The sequence below is a fragment of the Vidua chalybeata genome, chromosome 18, assembly GCF_026979565.1.
Source record: "Vidua chalybeata isolate OUT-0048 chromosome 18, bVidCha1 merged haplotype, whole genome shotgun sequence".
Lineage (NCBI taxonomy): Eukaryota > Metazoa > Chordata > Aves > Passeriformes > Viduidae > Vidua > Vidua chalybeata.
The window spans coordinates 10,083,677-10,100,664 of record NC_071547.1 but is presented as its reverse complement, the minus strand read 5'-3'; the positions used below and the strand labels follow the sequence as shown (position 1 = coordinate 10,100,664).

The 16,988-nt window shown below is 44.3% G+C and overlaps 1 protein-coding gene across 2 annotated transcripts; it reads left to right on the top strand.

Moving 5' to 3' along the window:
- Positions 1-1,894: 1,894 nt before the first annotated feature.
- TMEM233 (transmembrane protein 233) lies at positions 1,895-16,483 on the top strand. Of its 2 annotated transcripts, XR_008434050.1 has the most exons (4): positions 1,895-2,086; positions 8,863-8,997; positions 14,645-14,823; positions 14,983-16,483. XR_008434050.1 is itself a non-coding variant. In XM_053959588.1 (3 exons), exons 1-3 carry the CDS (start codon positions 1,898-1,900, stop codon positions 14,654-14,656), a joined length of 336 nt encoding a protein of 111 aa, XP_053815563.1. In that variant the 5' UTR covers positions 1,895-1,897; the 3' UTR covers positions 14,657-16,483. The 2 variants fall into 2 exon arrangements, 1 of the variants encoding a protein (XP_053815563.1); XM_053959588.1 differs by having other exon boundaries at positions 14,645-16,483.
- Positions 16,484-16,988: the final 505 nt, after the last annotated feature.

The following is a 16,988-nucleotide window of genomic DNA, read 5'->3' as shown; positions in this document are numbered from 1 at the left end:
CTTTGACACACCTGGGAAGGGATTCACACGGTCCAGCCTAACGGAGCCCAAATTCTACCTGCACTTCATTGTCCTCCGAGGAAGATTTAACTTAAGTTGTTTATGTCACTGGTGACTCTGCCAGTCTCCGGATCGCTCTCTTGGAGGTCCCCTGGAAAAGCACTAAAACTCAATGTCTGATGTTAGACAGGAAGAATCTACATCCTTTCCTGAGAGCCCAGGATCACGTTTCTCTGGCTGATCTCTGCACACAACTTTGCCTTCTCCTCAGAGTTGATTTGCCACAGCTTTTTGCTGTCCTTGTTTGTGTCCACCTTGGATGGCTCAAACTGCCCTAAGCAGCTGGATTTTCACAGTCACGAGATAACAGGTTCTTATTTAACTGTGTTTCAACCACCAGCAGGCAAACTCAAACTGCAAGCCATTACAATGGGTCCTGAAAGTGTGCTCGTGGATTAAAGCCTTGAGGGGCCCTGGAAGATGCTGATCCCTGACAGAGGATGTGGACTCCATCCCTACTGAATCAGCCCTAACAGTAATCGTGTGGTGTGATGTGTACTGTTTTCCCTGCACTTGTCTGGTGACTGTGTTTAAAGTCCCCTGAGAACAAACAGATCAGAGATTTTACAGCTGCACAGAGCTTGTGCTTGAACATTAATGGCTATATTGGCAAGCAGATGGGAGCTGGTCTTTCTTACTCTTTCCTAAAGATGTACCATCTTTTCTTTTGACATTTTGATAAATCAGCAGATTCTCACCCTGTGTTACATTCCAGGCATGCAGCTGAGAGACGATTAATGTCTATGAAAGTGAAAACATGGCATCTTTATTTCTTATAAAAATCTTTACTGTGCCACATCTTGTAGGATAACATCCAGAACAGGGAAACGGCGGCTCCATTCAAGTCTATTGCAAAACTCCCGGGGATAAAATTGTCTCATTCATAAAGCTGTAAGCACACCTTACTATTTTTTTAAATTTTAATTAATGAAATGCTGTCAGGACGAGCCAGTGAGAGCAAAATCTCAACTTCAGCCTTCATCTGACCAAAAGTCTCCATTTTGCTGATACAGGTGTGAAGGTTTTTTTAGGATCACATAGCAGAAACAGCCTGTTCCTTTCTCAATGTAGGCTGCCATGTCATTCCTCACCAACTTGAAAATCATTATGGAAGTAGATATTTATTTACTTGTGGTTGTTTGGGTTTTTTTTTTTTCCTAATATGCTAGGGTTTAGGCATAATATTGATTTCCTTGCTCCCTTTCGTGCATCCCCCACAGTGGGTTTCACCTTACAGATGTCATGTTCAGTAAGAACTGAATCGTTTGCTTAAAAATTTACCATAATCCTTGAAGTTCGTTAGTTTCTGCTGCTCTTCAATGTTTTTGCTAAGCTCAGCAAGAGGCTGGGGTTAGGAGATGGCAAATTCAGTCCAGATGCGAAGAAATGGCTTTGCGGGCTTCACCCCCCTTGCTGAAGCAGCTCGGACACTTGGAAACGCGAGTTTAAGAACGCAGCACAGTTCTCCTGGGGGTTGTGCAAACTCGACTTAAGTCCTTTAAGTGCAGGCGCTGAAGAAGTTCCGTAAAGGCCGGACCAGCCGCAGGTTTTGCGCCCCGGCCGCGCTGCGGCGGCGCCGGGGGCGCTCCCGGGGCCGGGCGGGAGCAGCGCGGGGACCCCGCGGGGACGGGGCGCTGGGAACCTCGGCGGGCGGCGTCGGGCTCCGTGTTCTTCCCATCGCTCCCCGTGATCCCAGCCCCGCGCTGAGACCCGGGGGCAGCCCCCCCCGCCCCGCCCGGCCCCGTCCCGGGGCGGCTCCCTTGGCTCGGCGCCGCTCGGTCCCGCCTGCCCGGAGCGCTGGGCTTTCCGCGCCGCCCGCCCGCCGCACCGCAGCCCCATGTCCGCGCTCCCCGCCGGCGCCGACATCAAGCGGGCTCTGGAGAACAGCCCCGAGACCAACATCGAGGATGAGCTGCCCGACGGGCCGCCGCAGCCGCAGCCCAAGAACTACCTGCTCCTCAGCATCCTCGCCTGCTTCTGTCCCGCCTATCCCGTCAACATCGTCGCCTTCGTGTTCGCCGTCATGGTGAGTAGCACCTCCGGCTTGGGCTCCGAGGGGCCACCGCCGGCCCCGGCGGGGAAAGGGGCATCCAGCCGCCTTTGAGCCGCTACCCCGGGAGCCTGCGGACGCTGGGTGAGGCAGCGAGCCTGGGAGCATCAGCAGGCGCGGGCAGGGGGTCCACCGAGCTGTCCCAGCAGCGATGGAAAGCGTGGAGTGAAAGGCAGTTTCCAACAAGTTTTCACTGTCAGGTGCCAGGTTTATTCCAGTTAATGGGGTTTGTTACATCAACTAAGTCGCACGCTGAACTGGACACAGTATCTTGGTGAAGTGTCAGCTGGAGAACAGAAATCAGATTTGGTTTCTGCTTTAGCTAATCAAATATAATAGGAGTGCCTTTTTTCCAGTAAACAGGTTCTTTGATCCTATTTGTTAGAATAATATAGACGATAATGATTGCAGGTTGTTGGCAATTGCCTGTGTAAATTGAGTATCAAACAAACTGAGAGAACAGCCTTACTCCTACAATCCAAAATTGATACACACTGTCCTTAATAACCCAGCAATCCCCTTAACTTCCAAAGGAGTGTTGGAACAGAATCTCCTTTAAGTTAAAAGTTGCAGAGTCAGATCCAGAGTTTTCTAGCCGTATACATGATCAGTGTTATCAGTAACACTGCAATGTATTTCTGTTGTTTAGGAGCTGAAAAAGGTTTAAAACATGTTGTGTATTTTCATCCTTTTCTCTGACAGCCAAGCTGAAAAGGTAAGAAAAAATGTAGTTATTTCTTTTTGCAATTAAGTATAAGAATAGCTAACTATGTCTAAAATATCCCAAAACACACTCTTGTGAAGTGTGATGAGTAAAGATTGATGAGAAATCACATTGCTGAAGTTTGTTTGAAAACTGCTATTCCAAAGCCATTGTTCAAGTCTCTTTTTTTTTTTTTTTTTTTTTTTTTTAGTTAAGTATTAGCTGTCTTCTTTTTTTCTTTTTCCTTCTGTGTTTATTTTCTTTGTTGTTACCTTAACTATACAATATGCTCTTTTCCTTCTTTTGGGAAGATTTGGTTCTGCTGGTACTCAGCATCCTTTCTGCCCATGGACACTGAGGGTGCTATATAAAGTGATGAGAGCTGATGATCTGGGGCTGGGAGCATCTGTTCACTGTGACACTGCTTTCGTCAGGGTGCTGGGGCTGTACAGAAGTTAACTGTCAAGGACAGAATTTGGCCTCTAAAGATTTTTGCACCCCATATGGAGAAATCTCCACCCACAACCTGGTTGAAGTTCATGCAGGCTTCTGGAGTCAGGCATCAGTAACTGTTACCAGGGGATATGAAGGAACCAGGGTGGGAAGAGCACTTCCTGAATGCTGAACAGCCTGTGCAGGTCTCAGCTGCCCACTCCCTTACAGGGGGAAACAAAAACCAGACCAATAACCTCCCCTGTCTGGGAATAGCTTCTGTTTCAACAGCATCCTACCTAAACCCTCTCCTTTTCTATAAAAATAACACGTCCAACTTCTTTTCCACAGCCTGACCCCCCCTGGCTTTCCAAGCTGCAACCTGTAACTGCTGCATTATCCTCAGCTGCAGGTTCTGCATTTTAGCCTGTGCTGATTTTATTTCCACTTCTGCTGGGATATGCACCCTCTCTGCCTTTCTCAGCTGGAGTTAACACTGTTAGTTCTATTAACTGTTAGCTCTCTGCTAAGGGTTAACACTGAGATACAAGAGTGGTTTATTTTCTTTCTTGCAGAAGATACCTTTACAGTCTGCAGAGCCTACCTGAGACCATGGGTCAGATTTAAACACCCTCACAAGTGGATTTCCTAAAAATTTCCACTTCACAAAATGGGCCTAAAACGAAAAGTCCTATTGGCTTCTAGAGGGGGCATGGTTCAGCACCCTGTGTACCTGTGTCACGTCCTCCTTAACTGTTCTAAATTCAGACAATGTTTTCACTCTAAAAGTAGAGTCTGGGTTCTAACACACCCCCAAAATAAGTGACAGGCTTGTCTTCAGTCTCTTCTGTCTCTTCTGCTGCCCCATTTACAACTCCAGCACTGGTTTCCTCACTTCTTTCTCACCTTTGGAGGCTCAAACCTCACCGTTACAGATCTTACCTCCTTTATTTTTAGAATAAACCTTTTGCAAGTTCTTATTGCAATAATAACTTTCCTTGTTCCTTACCTGTCTGTTTCTCCTGGCAGGGGTCAGAGGAGAGCTGGTAGAAAGGGTATTATTGGCATCACTGTGTTGCCATATTGGCACTACAAGAGCCCCCCTCCAACGAGCCATTGGCCACTTGCAGAGTGAGCATTGCTCGGCATTTTTGGCAAATGGAGTTCTGCTTTCCCCAGGACTCCTGACTGTAGGATCACTGCTCTCAATACCCTTCTGCAGCCCCAGATGCCATCAGCTCTGCTCCTTGGTGCTTCCAGCAGCTGGATCACTGTGAGCAGCTGTTGTGCCATCAGTTGGCTCACTCAGCCCCAGGGACACCTCCCTCAGATCTGCCCTATTCTTCCCCATACAGGTGTAACCTCAGGCAAGAGTTTGGGGGCAGGTACCAGGTCAGGAGGCTTCTGTGGCACAGATTTCTCTGGTGTGAGGTTGGGGGTGGGCACTGTGTCACCGAGCTCTTTGGCTCCTCAATGCAGTGGTGAACCCAAAGAGCTCTCAGGGAGCTGCCAGCTGTGCCTGAGACCTGCCTGGGGTGGACTGGCTGTGTCAGCTCATGGGGTCAGAGCTAGAGGGAGGCTGTGGAATAACTCTGGGAAATTAATTGGATATTTTCAATGCCAGCACTGAGGTGTGACAATTGAACATATTTTGTTGGCCTTCCTCAGTACTCCCCCTTCAGCTGTCTTATTTCTAAGATCTCTATGTCGGACTAGTTCTGTAATTTCATAGGGCCTTACATTTGTAACAGTCTCCAAACAGTCTCTCCAAAGCTATTTCTCACTGTTTTTTTGCTCCAAATTCCCTCTTTCTGTTGACACATTTTTGTTTAATCATTTCCATGCTTCAAACAACATATGTGGTCAAGCTGTGACAATCTTGGCTCGTCTGCCTCTGATAGTAACAAGTTCTTTGTCTGCATTTGTTGCTGTTGGATTCAGATGCCTTGTCTTTATATAGGTTTCCCTCAGCAGAGACAACAAATTAGAGGGTAGTGGAATCCGTGGGGACAGGAAAGGATGGACCTTGCTTTCTCAGGGAGCCACCTCTTCTAATTGGGATCCTAATGAGCCATGTGCAGTGTGTTGGCTGTGGCCAGCTCAGTGACCAGTGGAGTGACCAGTGTTTCTGTAGTTAAAAAGTTTACCTGCAGAGTTTATTATTTATACATCCCTTGTTAGGTAGCTTGTAGGTACCTGGATATCTAACACCATATGGGACAGCCTGTAGTCACTTCAGGAATATTAAACAGCATATTTAATATTCAGGAATATTAAACAACAGGGCTCAGCAGCTGCTGTTAAGGCATTTTTGCATGGCCCTTGCCTTTGCAAACTGGTAGGGTTTTGTTTTTCTCTGCAGCACCCTGCAGAGCTAACTCCCCTTTCATGTGTCCTGCTCAGCACCTGCCTGTTCTGAATTGCTCCCCAAGTCCCCCCTCTTCTTTGTGTTTCCCTGTGAGCTGTTCCTACAGTGAGGAGTCACCCTGAGTCAGCAGTCTCGTTCTTCCTTAGGTCTGAACTAGAGAGTGTCTCCTCTCCAGGCACAGCCAATTAAGGTTCTCCCAGCCTGGCTTATAGAGCCTAGAAAATGCTGATCTGAGAACCTCAGTCTGGTCTGCCCAGATCTGTAAAAAACGCAGAGGAAGATTTCTGAAGTAACTCAGTGTTCTTTCTGGTTTTGCCATGATCAGTGCTCTGGGAGTGTGGAACAGAAAATAAACATTAAAAAGGGATTAATATTTTATAGCTAATTCAGTACAGTTCTGTTCACATGAGGTCAAGTCACTTTATTGTTGAACTGAGAATGTTTTATAAATAGATGTGTGTGAACCTGGTGAAGTCACTGAGATTACTCAAGTAAATAAACAGCTGCAGAACTGTGGCTTTAACTTACATTATGACTTCATAGCCAGCGAGGTAGCAGAAACCTGAGAAATCATATGGTGTTAGGGTGAAAAGGGCTGAAATTTGTTTTAAAAGTTGGACAGACCAAATGCCTCATACAGATGCTGTGTTCTCAATATATTGCCCAGCCCTTGGAAATAAATAGATGTAACAGTTAAAGCTTTAACAGTTGACATTGTCTCTGTCTAATGTTGAAAACTGGAAGCTTGACCAGGAGCCCTTTGAAGCAGATGGAAGTAATGAATTTCAAAAAGCTTTGCATCAGACCCCAACCACTCCCTCAAACCTCTTATTTTTTTTATTGAATGCTTTCATTTAATTTAAACCTCTTCATAGAGAAACTTTGGTCTCCTTCCTGTCTCTCCCAAATCCTATTCTTTATCATTAATGCTGTTTTCCTCCTCTTCATCGTGGATTTATATTAAAATGACATTATTTATTAAAGTTTATACGGTGAATTATTTATGCAGTACCTGCAGAAATCACATGGACGTTTTCCAGACTTCCTAAATACATTGGTAAAATGGCCCAGAACTGCAAGCTGGTGCTGTCAGGTCTCGCTTACAACTCTGTCTCACTTTTGAGACCACAAGCCTGGGGAACCGAGTCAATGGTGTCTGCAGAACCCCTCTGCAGATGCCATGCAAGGGGAGTCCTTTGATAAGAGGGGAGTACAAAGTCCAGGGCCAGGGTGTCTGTGGTGCTTCTCTGTGTTTCTCCCTGCAGCCACTGTGGCATTGGTGGCTGTTGGCAGAGACAGGAGGAGGTCAGTCTGCTCAAGGCCAAGCTGAGCTGTGTTTCTCCTCATAACCCTTTTAAAGACATTTCCAAATGTACTTTGGGAAAGCTCTTCTGCAGCCAGGACTGCTGAGGACAGTGGAGTGGTTTAGGTGAGAGGACTGTGCCATCCCCTTTGTAGCAGGATCAGGGCTGGCACTGTCCTGTTTGACCATGTCCTTGTGTCCATCTCTCATTTCCATCTCTGCCCTCTTTCCCCATTATGTGCTTTCCAACCTCAATGAAATCTGACAGCAGAGCAGAGGTATTAGTGATATTCTTTGGGGACACAAACCAGAGAAATGTTTAGGCATGTGGGCTTCCAGGAAGGGAAGAAATGTATCAGTGCTCTCTTTAAGGACATGAGTGCATCAGCATCTCAGCCTTTCGTAGACTCCAGAGAATAAGTACCTGCACTTATCCTTGAGATGCAGTTCTAGGAATGCAGGCTGTGTTGCTTTGGGACTGTCTGGGCTGGACTGATGCTCCTGCAGTGCTGACACCACGAGTGCACCCAGCCCATTAGCTCTGCGTGCTCACTAATTGACACAGCACACACATCATGCCCCTCATTACTTTCCTGCCTGGGAGGAATGGCTCTACAGCCATTGCTTGGTGTGCTCTGAACTTCATCCCTTTCCTGCCCCCACAGACTCAGCTCTTCACTCTGTTGTTCTGTGTTTGCTGCAAAAAGTGATTTATAGCTGAAGCACTTTCATTATAGCACTTGGTGATACCTCATACAGTCGTTTTCTAGAGACAATCTGAATTCTTTAGTCCAGAGAGCAGTTAATTTGATCAGGTCCCCATATCTCTCCCCCTACTCTTCCCATTTCTCTGATACCTCCTGAAATATATACAAGATACTAAAAACCATGTTGTGACTAATCTGATTCCCTGAGGAAGTATGCTGGGTTCAATAGTGAAACCTGATCAAGAAATCTGGACTCAGTGTTATGGTTTATGAACTCAAACTCGCATGATTTTACAAAAGAATTCTTAGGAATAATGCCCTTTTTAATGCTTTGATAGCATCTCATTCTTGGGGAAAAAATTCTACAAACTGTGTTTAGACTCATGTACTACAGTACTTCTGTGTTGATTACTGAATCTTTTCCTTTTAAAATGGATTGGTTAAACCAAAATAAATTCAGAAAATCTTATTCTCTGTCTCACAGAAGCCTAGAAGGTCAGAGTGGTCCTATCACACATTGCAATCTGAGCATGAAATTAGTGTAAGGCATCTGCTAAGTCACAGTGGGTAGAGAGAAACTCAAGTCTCTTGAGATAATATGGTGATATATCAGGATGGATATGATAATAATTATCAGTGTCTTCTGAAATGCAAAGGAACACAACTTCTAGCCCATGAAGATGGCACTCAGATGTTTTGTTCAGATGACCTGTGTTTCTTTGGTTTGTATTTTTCCCACCACTAGCAAACTACCTATTAATTCTTCAGACTTTGTTTGGAAAAGTAAAATACTGGAAATATAGGAAATTAGTAAGCTTTTTTAAGTTTTGCAGAGACTTTCTCTAAAAATGCAGCCTATTTATGCTCTTTTTTTATGCTTATAGTCTTGTAAAGAATAAGAATTTATCTCACTGCTGGTGAAGTGGCCAACTAATAATTCCCATATTCTGCAAAACTATTTCCAAAGATAAAAGCCACTGGTTTATGCAAGTGGGTGGATGTTGGTTTGACAGCTTTTATGCTGGTATGTATCATATGAACAAAGCTCCACCACTGGAGAAAAAAAAAAAAAAAAAAGAGCTGTAGCTTCAATGAAAGGTACTGAAAATGAGTGGAACAGAAAATTCCGGAAGACTCCCTGCTTACCTTGGCAGCAGACCTTGATTTGTTCTGTTGGTTCAGAGCTGTCACGTTTGTGTTTGAAAGGAAGAGCTGTGACTCCCTGTTTGCCCTCTGCAGGCTCTGAACAGTTACAACCAAGGGGACATAGAAGGCTCCAAGCGGCTGGGTCGCAACGCGCTCTGGGTGGCCGTGGCCTCCATCATCATCGGCCTCGTCATCATCGGCATCTACTGCGTGGTTCACTTCACAACGGTGAGCAAGGGCTCTCCCAGCCCTCTGGGCTGGGCCTCCAGAGCAAGACTCTAAGGGCTGCCACAACCACCTCTCTCTATCTATTTAGGGATGCATGTATGCTTTCCAAAGGGATTTTATCATATTTTACGCTTCAGAAAATTCTGCTGTCTGGGGTTAAACACAAGCAGCAGGTGGTTTTCTAGAAACTCTTGCAGCTCCAATTTGTTTTTCCAATTTTGGCCAGTTGCTTTTTGGTTTTTCTCCTCATCAGCTTCACCATCTTTCAGATCAAGTGACCTGAGATCTTTAAATTTCAGGTTACAGAATCCCCAGGTGCTAATTTTCAGTCTCACGGCCAACTGATCTTTTAACTCTGCAAGGAGGAGACAACAGTCAGTTACTCTTCTACTATTTGACAGTAAAACAGATGACCAGAACTATATCAAAAGTGACCACAAATGTCATTCTGACAGGTGTCTCTGTGAGGTACGGCCCTTCACTCTCCATGCTGTGTTATTGTCCTGCCCTCCCCCACCTGCAATAATAGAAACAAAGCTCAACAAATGAATCTCTGGGGTTACCCAGATGGATTACTGGAAAAGAGGACAAAAGCAATTGAGGGTATTGATAATCTTTCTTAAGGTTGTACAACAATATGTTCTTTTCTCCACAGTACTGTGCACTTCCCATTAAAATAACCAATTTAAATTAATTTATTATTGGCTGGTTTGGTTGGAGGGCATTTCAGTGCACTGTACAAACTTATGCATAAGCTATAAACAGAGAACACCCCATTTACCACTGAAATGAAGACATCTCTGGAGAGTGGAATGCAGTAACTGCTTAAACATGTACAGCATTTTCATACAAGATTTGAAGCACAACATATTGAGCTGCAGGGAAGCTACTGGACAGGGGGTCCAGCTCTGTGGGATATTATTAGATGGTGCTGCAGACTCTAAGTGTCCTGTGCATTCATTAATTTTCTGTGCATTTTGCAAGCATGAGTCCTGGTTCAGCTTGTGTTCAGCTCATTCAGCGCTGGCAGATTTAAACCCAAGTCCCTGCAGGCTGGGGGTGCCAAGTTTTGTAATTGACAGCAGCAGTAAATTCTTCTGTTCATCTCCACCACCTTACTCATCATTTCACAGGCAAAGGGAGCAGCTCAGTTATTTTTTCAAAGTAGGGGAGGGAAGGGCAGTGTGAGGAGTGGTAGACAGCCCTGGCCTGAAGCATTCACAGTGACCAAGCAGCAGTAAACCAGTATAATACAACTTTGTTTTTATTTTGAGGACTTTTTAAATTGGTTTTGGTTCTGGGGTTTTTTTAGAGAGAAAACTCTGTTGGCTGGAAGCAGCCAGGTGCCTGGGAACCCTCAGAACACTGCTGGGATATTATTTTCTGTACATAGTTTCCACAGAGCTTTATTGGCCAAATGGTACCATGACTTTTGTGAGGAGTCCAGGTTTACTGGATTCACTCTGCTCTCTGCCTTTCCAGCCTCTTTACTGCTCCCCTTCTCCCTCTCACTTGTCACCCTCCAAAGAGCCTTTGCTTCTAGGAAAGGATTTGATGGCAACAACAACCTTTTGATGTGAAAATGACTGAACAGAAGCACCCAGCTGGTCTTTCCACTCTCCATGCTTACCTGGGTCCCCTCTGTTGCCTTACTTTTGGACATTTTTACTTTATACTAAATTGTTTTAGTCGACAATCCACTGCTGTGAATGGCTTTGCACACTCCATTCAGTGACCTCACACCCATTTGTGCCTTTCTCATGATTATTTACTGACAGCCACTTTGCTTCTGCTGAAGTGAAGTGATTGTAAATTAATTCTATGCTAACTTTAATATATTTTTCAATATTAGTAAGGTAGCACAAAATAGCCTTGATACAATAATATGGCAGATTTATTTGATCACCATTAAGCACAGATTTAATGTTTCCCTGACCTACACATTCATTTTTCCTGAAGGTTAGACTTCAGCAGTATGTATGAAAAGCTTGACCCTTCCAAGATTCATTCCTGTACTTTATCCACTTGAAATGAATCAGATACCACAGTACCCAGTTCTTCCTGCTGCCATTCCTTGTGGCATCTTTTGGTCTTCAAGGGATAACAAGTCTCACTGTAAATTACCTCTGGGAGATACTGCTGCCAGTATCAAAGATGCAAAGTGTACAGAGAACTCAAGTTCTCATCCACAACATGAAGCCTCTGAGAAACAACAAAAGTGAGACATCCAAGTCAGGTTGGCAGGGGGGAATCTCTATCAACTGTTACACAAGTTTTCTTATAGGTACAGGAACTTGAGTCAGGCTCAGCTGGCTCTGAAGCCTCCTTCAAAACAACTCCACATGCCTCAGCCAGGAGAAAAATACTGAGTCAGGCGTGTTGAGGGTAGAAATGGTAGAAGTTGCAGAGAGAGGAAGAGCAGGAAATTGCTGCTTTGAGCAAACAATGATTTTATACAACCAATAATACTCCCAAGTGTACCCCCAGTAATAGTGCCAGACTTGGGAAGAGGAAGATCCTTTCACTTTTCAGAAAACCCCTTCTTCCAAGTGTCCTCATGTGCCTTCCTTGGTTTGTTCAGTCACAGAGCAACAGTAGCACAGGAATAACAGCAGCCAACACCTACGTCTGCAGGGAAGAAACAGCCTTGACTTCTCATTTTGAAGATTTACTCAGAGCTAAGTCAGTTTGGGGCTTCTCCTGCTGCCTTGCAGAGCCTCATTTGTCTCGAACACTGGCATGTTATCTTTAGCAGACATATATTAAGATATGTAGTGATACATATTTATATCCTGGAACAGGATATAAGCACTTGGGAACCATCTATGTTCTGCAGTCATGCCCCTAAATGTAGGCAAGGGGAAGCCATCACTTGCATCACTGGAGCTGACAGCCCAGCAATAAAACTTGTGTGTCCTGATCAGTGTAAAATGGTGTGTCCCTCATCGTGCTGAGGACTCTGAGTGCAGAGCTGTGGTGTGTGTGAAGTCAGGGCTGGGCCTCCTTCCACACTGGGCCAAATTTATTCTTACTCTTCCCCATTTGCTTTTACCCTCCCCTGTCAGCTTCCCCTGTGCCCCTGCCTTGCCTGTCCTGAGTGCTGAGCATTTCCAGGGTTTGCTCAGATGTAACTTTAGCTGGTATTTGTGTCACCACAGTCTGGCCCTGCATGTGTGCCTCAGGCATGTTGTCCATCAAGAACTGCAGTGAGAAATGGGATGTATTTGCCTTCCCTGAGGGACACCAGCGTGACCTGGAGCAGGGCAGGGCTGTGTGCCACAGCCTGTGTGTGCCATACCCTCTTTGCTCCCACCCAGTGCCACTGTTCTCATCATGCTCCTCTCAGCAGCCTTTCCCCAGACTTGCACATGCTTGGAGTCAGCCTTCCCACCTCTAAGCATTTTGTTCAGCAAAAGGTGGTGATTTTGTGATACAGTGAGGGCTCTCAAGTCACTTACAATCTGTGTTTTCAGAGGAGCCTCAACATTTTTGAAGCAGATTCCAAATTCTGTTTAGTTTTGGGTTTTGCTGACACTAGACACCCTCAGATAACATTTGAGTTCTGCTGGCAGGGTTTAGGGAAACAAAAGCCTGGGCTGGATCCTCCTTACTTAAGTGAAAGAGATCCTAGGTATCCCAAAGCCTATTCTTAACTGGATCTAAACATGTCATATTCTACTTCATCCTGCCATGAAGATCAGAACAATATTCAGCTCCTCACAGCACATACTTGTAGACCACCTCTAGTGTCTGAGTGACACTTTGCAGTGCTGTTCAGGGCTGAACTAGAGCTCACATGAGTTTTGCCACCCAGTTGAGCCACAAGGCATTTCATATACAGCCCACGTCTTCTGTGCTCCTCTCTCATGGACTTCTGCAGTCTGGACAAGTACGAGTGAGCCAAGCAGAAATGTGGAGAATGAGTGAGAGGTGTTAGAGAGAAGTAAAAACTTTAGTAGACTGAAACAGCAACAGTTTTGCTCTGAGAAAGGAAGCCAAAATGCTGTGACTTTGGAATTTTATGCAAACCCTTATGATATTTTAATGCTTTCCTAGAGGAGCCTGAACTTCTGACCCCTTCTTTAATCTCACTTGATTTAGAACTTCACCCCAGGGAAGCCACAGAAATGCCACCTGTCAGCATGGCTTCCAAGGAACACAAAGCCAGCCAGGCTGTGAGGAAAGCACCAGCTTGCACTGCTCAGAATCAGAAGGGTTTTAAATCAAGCACATGTGCAGTAATGCAGCATTGGTAATTCCAGGTAGGAGGAAAAGGAGTAAGTGTTTAGACTGTGCACCAGGAACAGTTTCCTCACTGACTTAGAAATAATTCTTCAGGAGGAAAAGGAGTGCAAGATTATTTTTAATATCTCTGCCATCCTGTTCCTGCAGCTCTCAGAAGCCTTTGCAGGCATTCCACTCAGTGACTGCCTGTCTTTCAGAGACAGAATAAGCTGAAGACCAGCACAAGGACAGGGATTACTCAGCCAGCCTCCAGATCTTTACATTGGCCATCCTGTCCTCTGTACCTTGTTTATAAAAATAAACAAGGCAGGGTCTTGTGCTGCAGGGATTGGCCTGCCAGTAAGGGATAGAGCTCCAAGCCTGAAGTCAGGGCATTCCTGTTCTTTAATTCTTGGTGTCCACCCAGCCAGGTAGCTCATACTGCTGCTTTTCTATTGTAAGGGCACATACTGATTATTTCCTTGATCCTTACCTTGTTTCACTGGATTTGTGAAAACATAGGAGCCTAAAGTCCTCAACCTGTCTCTCAAAGTGTTCCCTCAGCTGGGAGGCAGAGCAGTGGCACAGTGTGCAGGTGCACAGACAATGTGGTCACATCAGCCTGACTTCCTTAGCAAACCACATGAAAAATCCTGGTCCAGAAACAGCTGTTTCATCTGTGCACAGAGGAGATGTTCCCACAATGGATTCGACCCAGTGGAGCCATGAGTAGCATCCAAGAGACAGTCAGCAAAGGCATTAATGGTGTCTGCAGGATGTATTTACTGTGCAGTGCCTCAGGTCCCAAATCCCTCCTTGAGGAGCTGCTAGATTGCAGCTGCCTGATGGAAGAGATCCCCCAAACTCCAGCAGAACCCAGAATCCAGGGACAGGTCAGGGCATCCATGGGTATTGTCTGAGAGCTTTCCTCTACACTAGAATTTGAGGGAACTCCTCAGATCCTTCCTCTCCTAATGCAGATTCACAGCACAGGTTTCCCAGTCCTTTTAAAGTGTGTTGAGTGTTACTGTTGGATTTACCAAGTTCTCCACTGCTGGAGGGTTGTTCTTGTCTGACTGCTTTATGTACCACTCCAAGGAAGCAGAGATGCTGTTGACCTCATGAATCTTTGTCAAATGAGAGCCCGTTTCCTGGCAATGAAAGGCCCTAATTTGCATTGATTCAGGTAACCCAGTTTAAAAATTTAGTTCAGATTGACAGATGACCAATGCCATTAGAAACTCAGCTCTTTGACTCAAAACTGTATTGAGCTGCTAGTCTAGAGGGATGTTTGTTAAGAGAACAAGTGCTCCTAATGTGGCATAATGTATCCATTAGAACTGTAGAATTAATAATTTAAACTCATAGGGCAAACTCTCTGTCTTCTCCTCCTTTAAACACACATATTTCTGTGTCCTTGCAGCATGCTATCTGAAGACCAGGACTGCACTTGGATGATATCAACATGTAAACCTCTGGAGGGGAAAAAAGAAGAGATGGAAACCATTCCAGACTGTTAGCTCTGACCCTACAAGTCTGCAGAGGCATGTTGCTGGTGAATGAACTGATAGCCCAGTTAGTTAATCAGCATGGCGTGACCAGGTTTTCAAAATTATTTATTTATAAGACACCTCAGTATAAAGCAGTATTTTCTCTTTTACCCTAATGTATAATGAGATCTTGCCCTAAAAAAAAATCCCTTTTCTTTCTCTTTTCCATGGAATGTATGCTGGATCTGTGATGTTCCCTGGCTGACCCCAGCCAGACAAAGCCAACGTATCCAGACTGTTTATGGTGCACAGTGTAAGATCTGATGCACAGCCCACTGAAGCTAGTAGAAGAACTCCTGTTACTTCTGGCAGATTTTGGATCAGGCCATTAAGGATTTTTTCATTATTTTAAAATAATCTCACCATGACACAACTGTACCCATGGGTTTGTGATTTTATCCTGCTCTGTGATTTTATAATGCCATGGGCGCACTCTGACTCAGCAGCTGCTTTCTTTTGTCATCCTCAGCTTTTAGAACTTTACCTTGGATTTTTAAACACCTGGGACCGATTTCAATAACTTGATTATTAAGAGAGACTCTTCTTCCATAGCATCCATGTTTTTCTTAATATTTTTTTTGTTTTGTTGTCTTTCATTGTTGCACTCCCTTGACTTAGCTCTTGTCCCACATTAAATTTGCACTGATCATATTTTCCTCTTTAAACCTCACATATGTAAAAAGTTCCTATTTTTTTATCTGACAGAAGATCTTCTTTTTAAACAGATGTCCTTCATCCCTTTGTTGTTGTGCTTCTAGCAAGGCACATAGTTTCATTGTGTTCTGCTTTGTTCTTGTGGGTTTTGTTTAGCTCATCCTCTCATCTCTATGACTGGTCTGTGTATCACTGCAGATAGAGATGGACAGACTTTTGCACCTCTGCCTAGTTACAGGCACACTTCCTGATCCTTAAACACTACTCAGCAAGCAGCCTCAGGTTCTAGAATTGATGGCCTCTAAATTACTGCAGTTTCTTGATACCTTGTGAAAATTTAGCATGGGACAGCTGTTTCTATTAGCTGGAAACTGTTTCACAGAATACAATTGTTTTGTCACACAGATATTCTATATTAAAAGGAGCAAGCTCTGGTGAGTATTAAGATGTGGCTGCACCCTCAGCAGTTGCTGCTCTGCTTTATTACCACACTTTCAAGAGAGTTGTGCCAACTTCCACTCCCTCTCCCTGCACCAACATCAACCTGGAGCAACTGCCCAGAAATCCAGGGAGTTCTGCAGGTGCAGGTGAGAGAAGAATCATCTGTCAGGAGTTCAACAACCAATTAAAAAAAAAAATCCTCCCAGAAACCTTTACCTGTTGAAGCATATGCCTGGAAGTAGCATGTATTTTTTTTTGTGCCTTGATATTATATTTTCAATGTGCTTTTCCGCTTTCCTTCCTGCCAAATTCTGTTTTTCATTGAAGTCAGTGAAGCATTACCTCTCCTTAATTACTGCAGTATTAAACTTCACAAACACTGGTGAAGTCAGCTGATTTATTAAACATTTACACTGATCAGATTTGTCCACATGGGAATCTTGCCACTGATTTTGATGATCCCTAGAATTGGCTGTTCTGTGAACTCCTCTTTGGTTTTTGAATACTATTTTAATGGTCTGATATGTCTTGTGGGACTTTTAGTAGCTTGCCTTATTATCAGATATGATAGAAATGTCATTGACAAATGGAATAAAATTACTTTTAATTCATGTCTATTCTGGTATGTGGGAAGTGTCTTTCGTAAGTTTTGTTGCCTCTTCTACTGGAAAAAGTAATATCCCTTTTTCTAACCCCTTGGACAGTTTCAGAATGAAGTGAATCACAGCAAAAGGAGGTTTCCAAAGTTATGTGGGCACCAGAGGATAGGAATAGACAACTTGAAATATGTTTTTAACTGCCTGACAAGGGTTGAGATCAATAGGAGCTAGACACCCGACTTGTTCAGAAGCTTTTGAAAACCATACTGGAAATCTAACTTGCATCTTGTTCCTCATAAATATCTTTGAAGTCTCACTCTTAATATAATTGAGAATTGAGCCATTGTATCTTCAGTGCTTCTGAAGATAAATGTTGGTACCTTACAGTGCTATTGATTGGTATAAAAATAAAGGCTTTATATTAAACCACTTAATGTGACAGAGAGGAGAGAATGCAGCAATTCCTCTAATGTCCTTAGTGCTTCTGTGTCATAGGTAATCTTATTTTTGCTTTACTAATGTA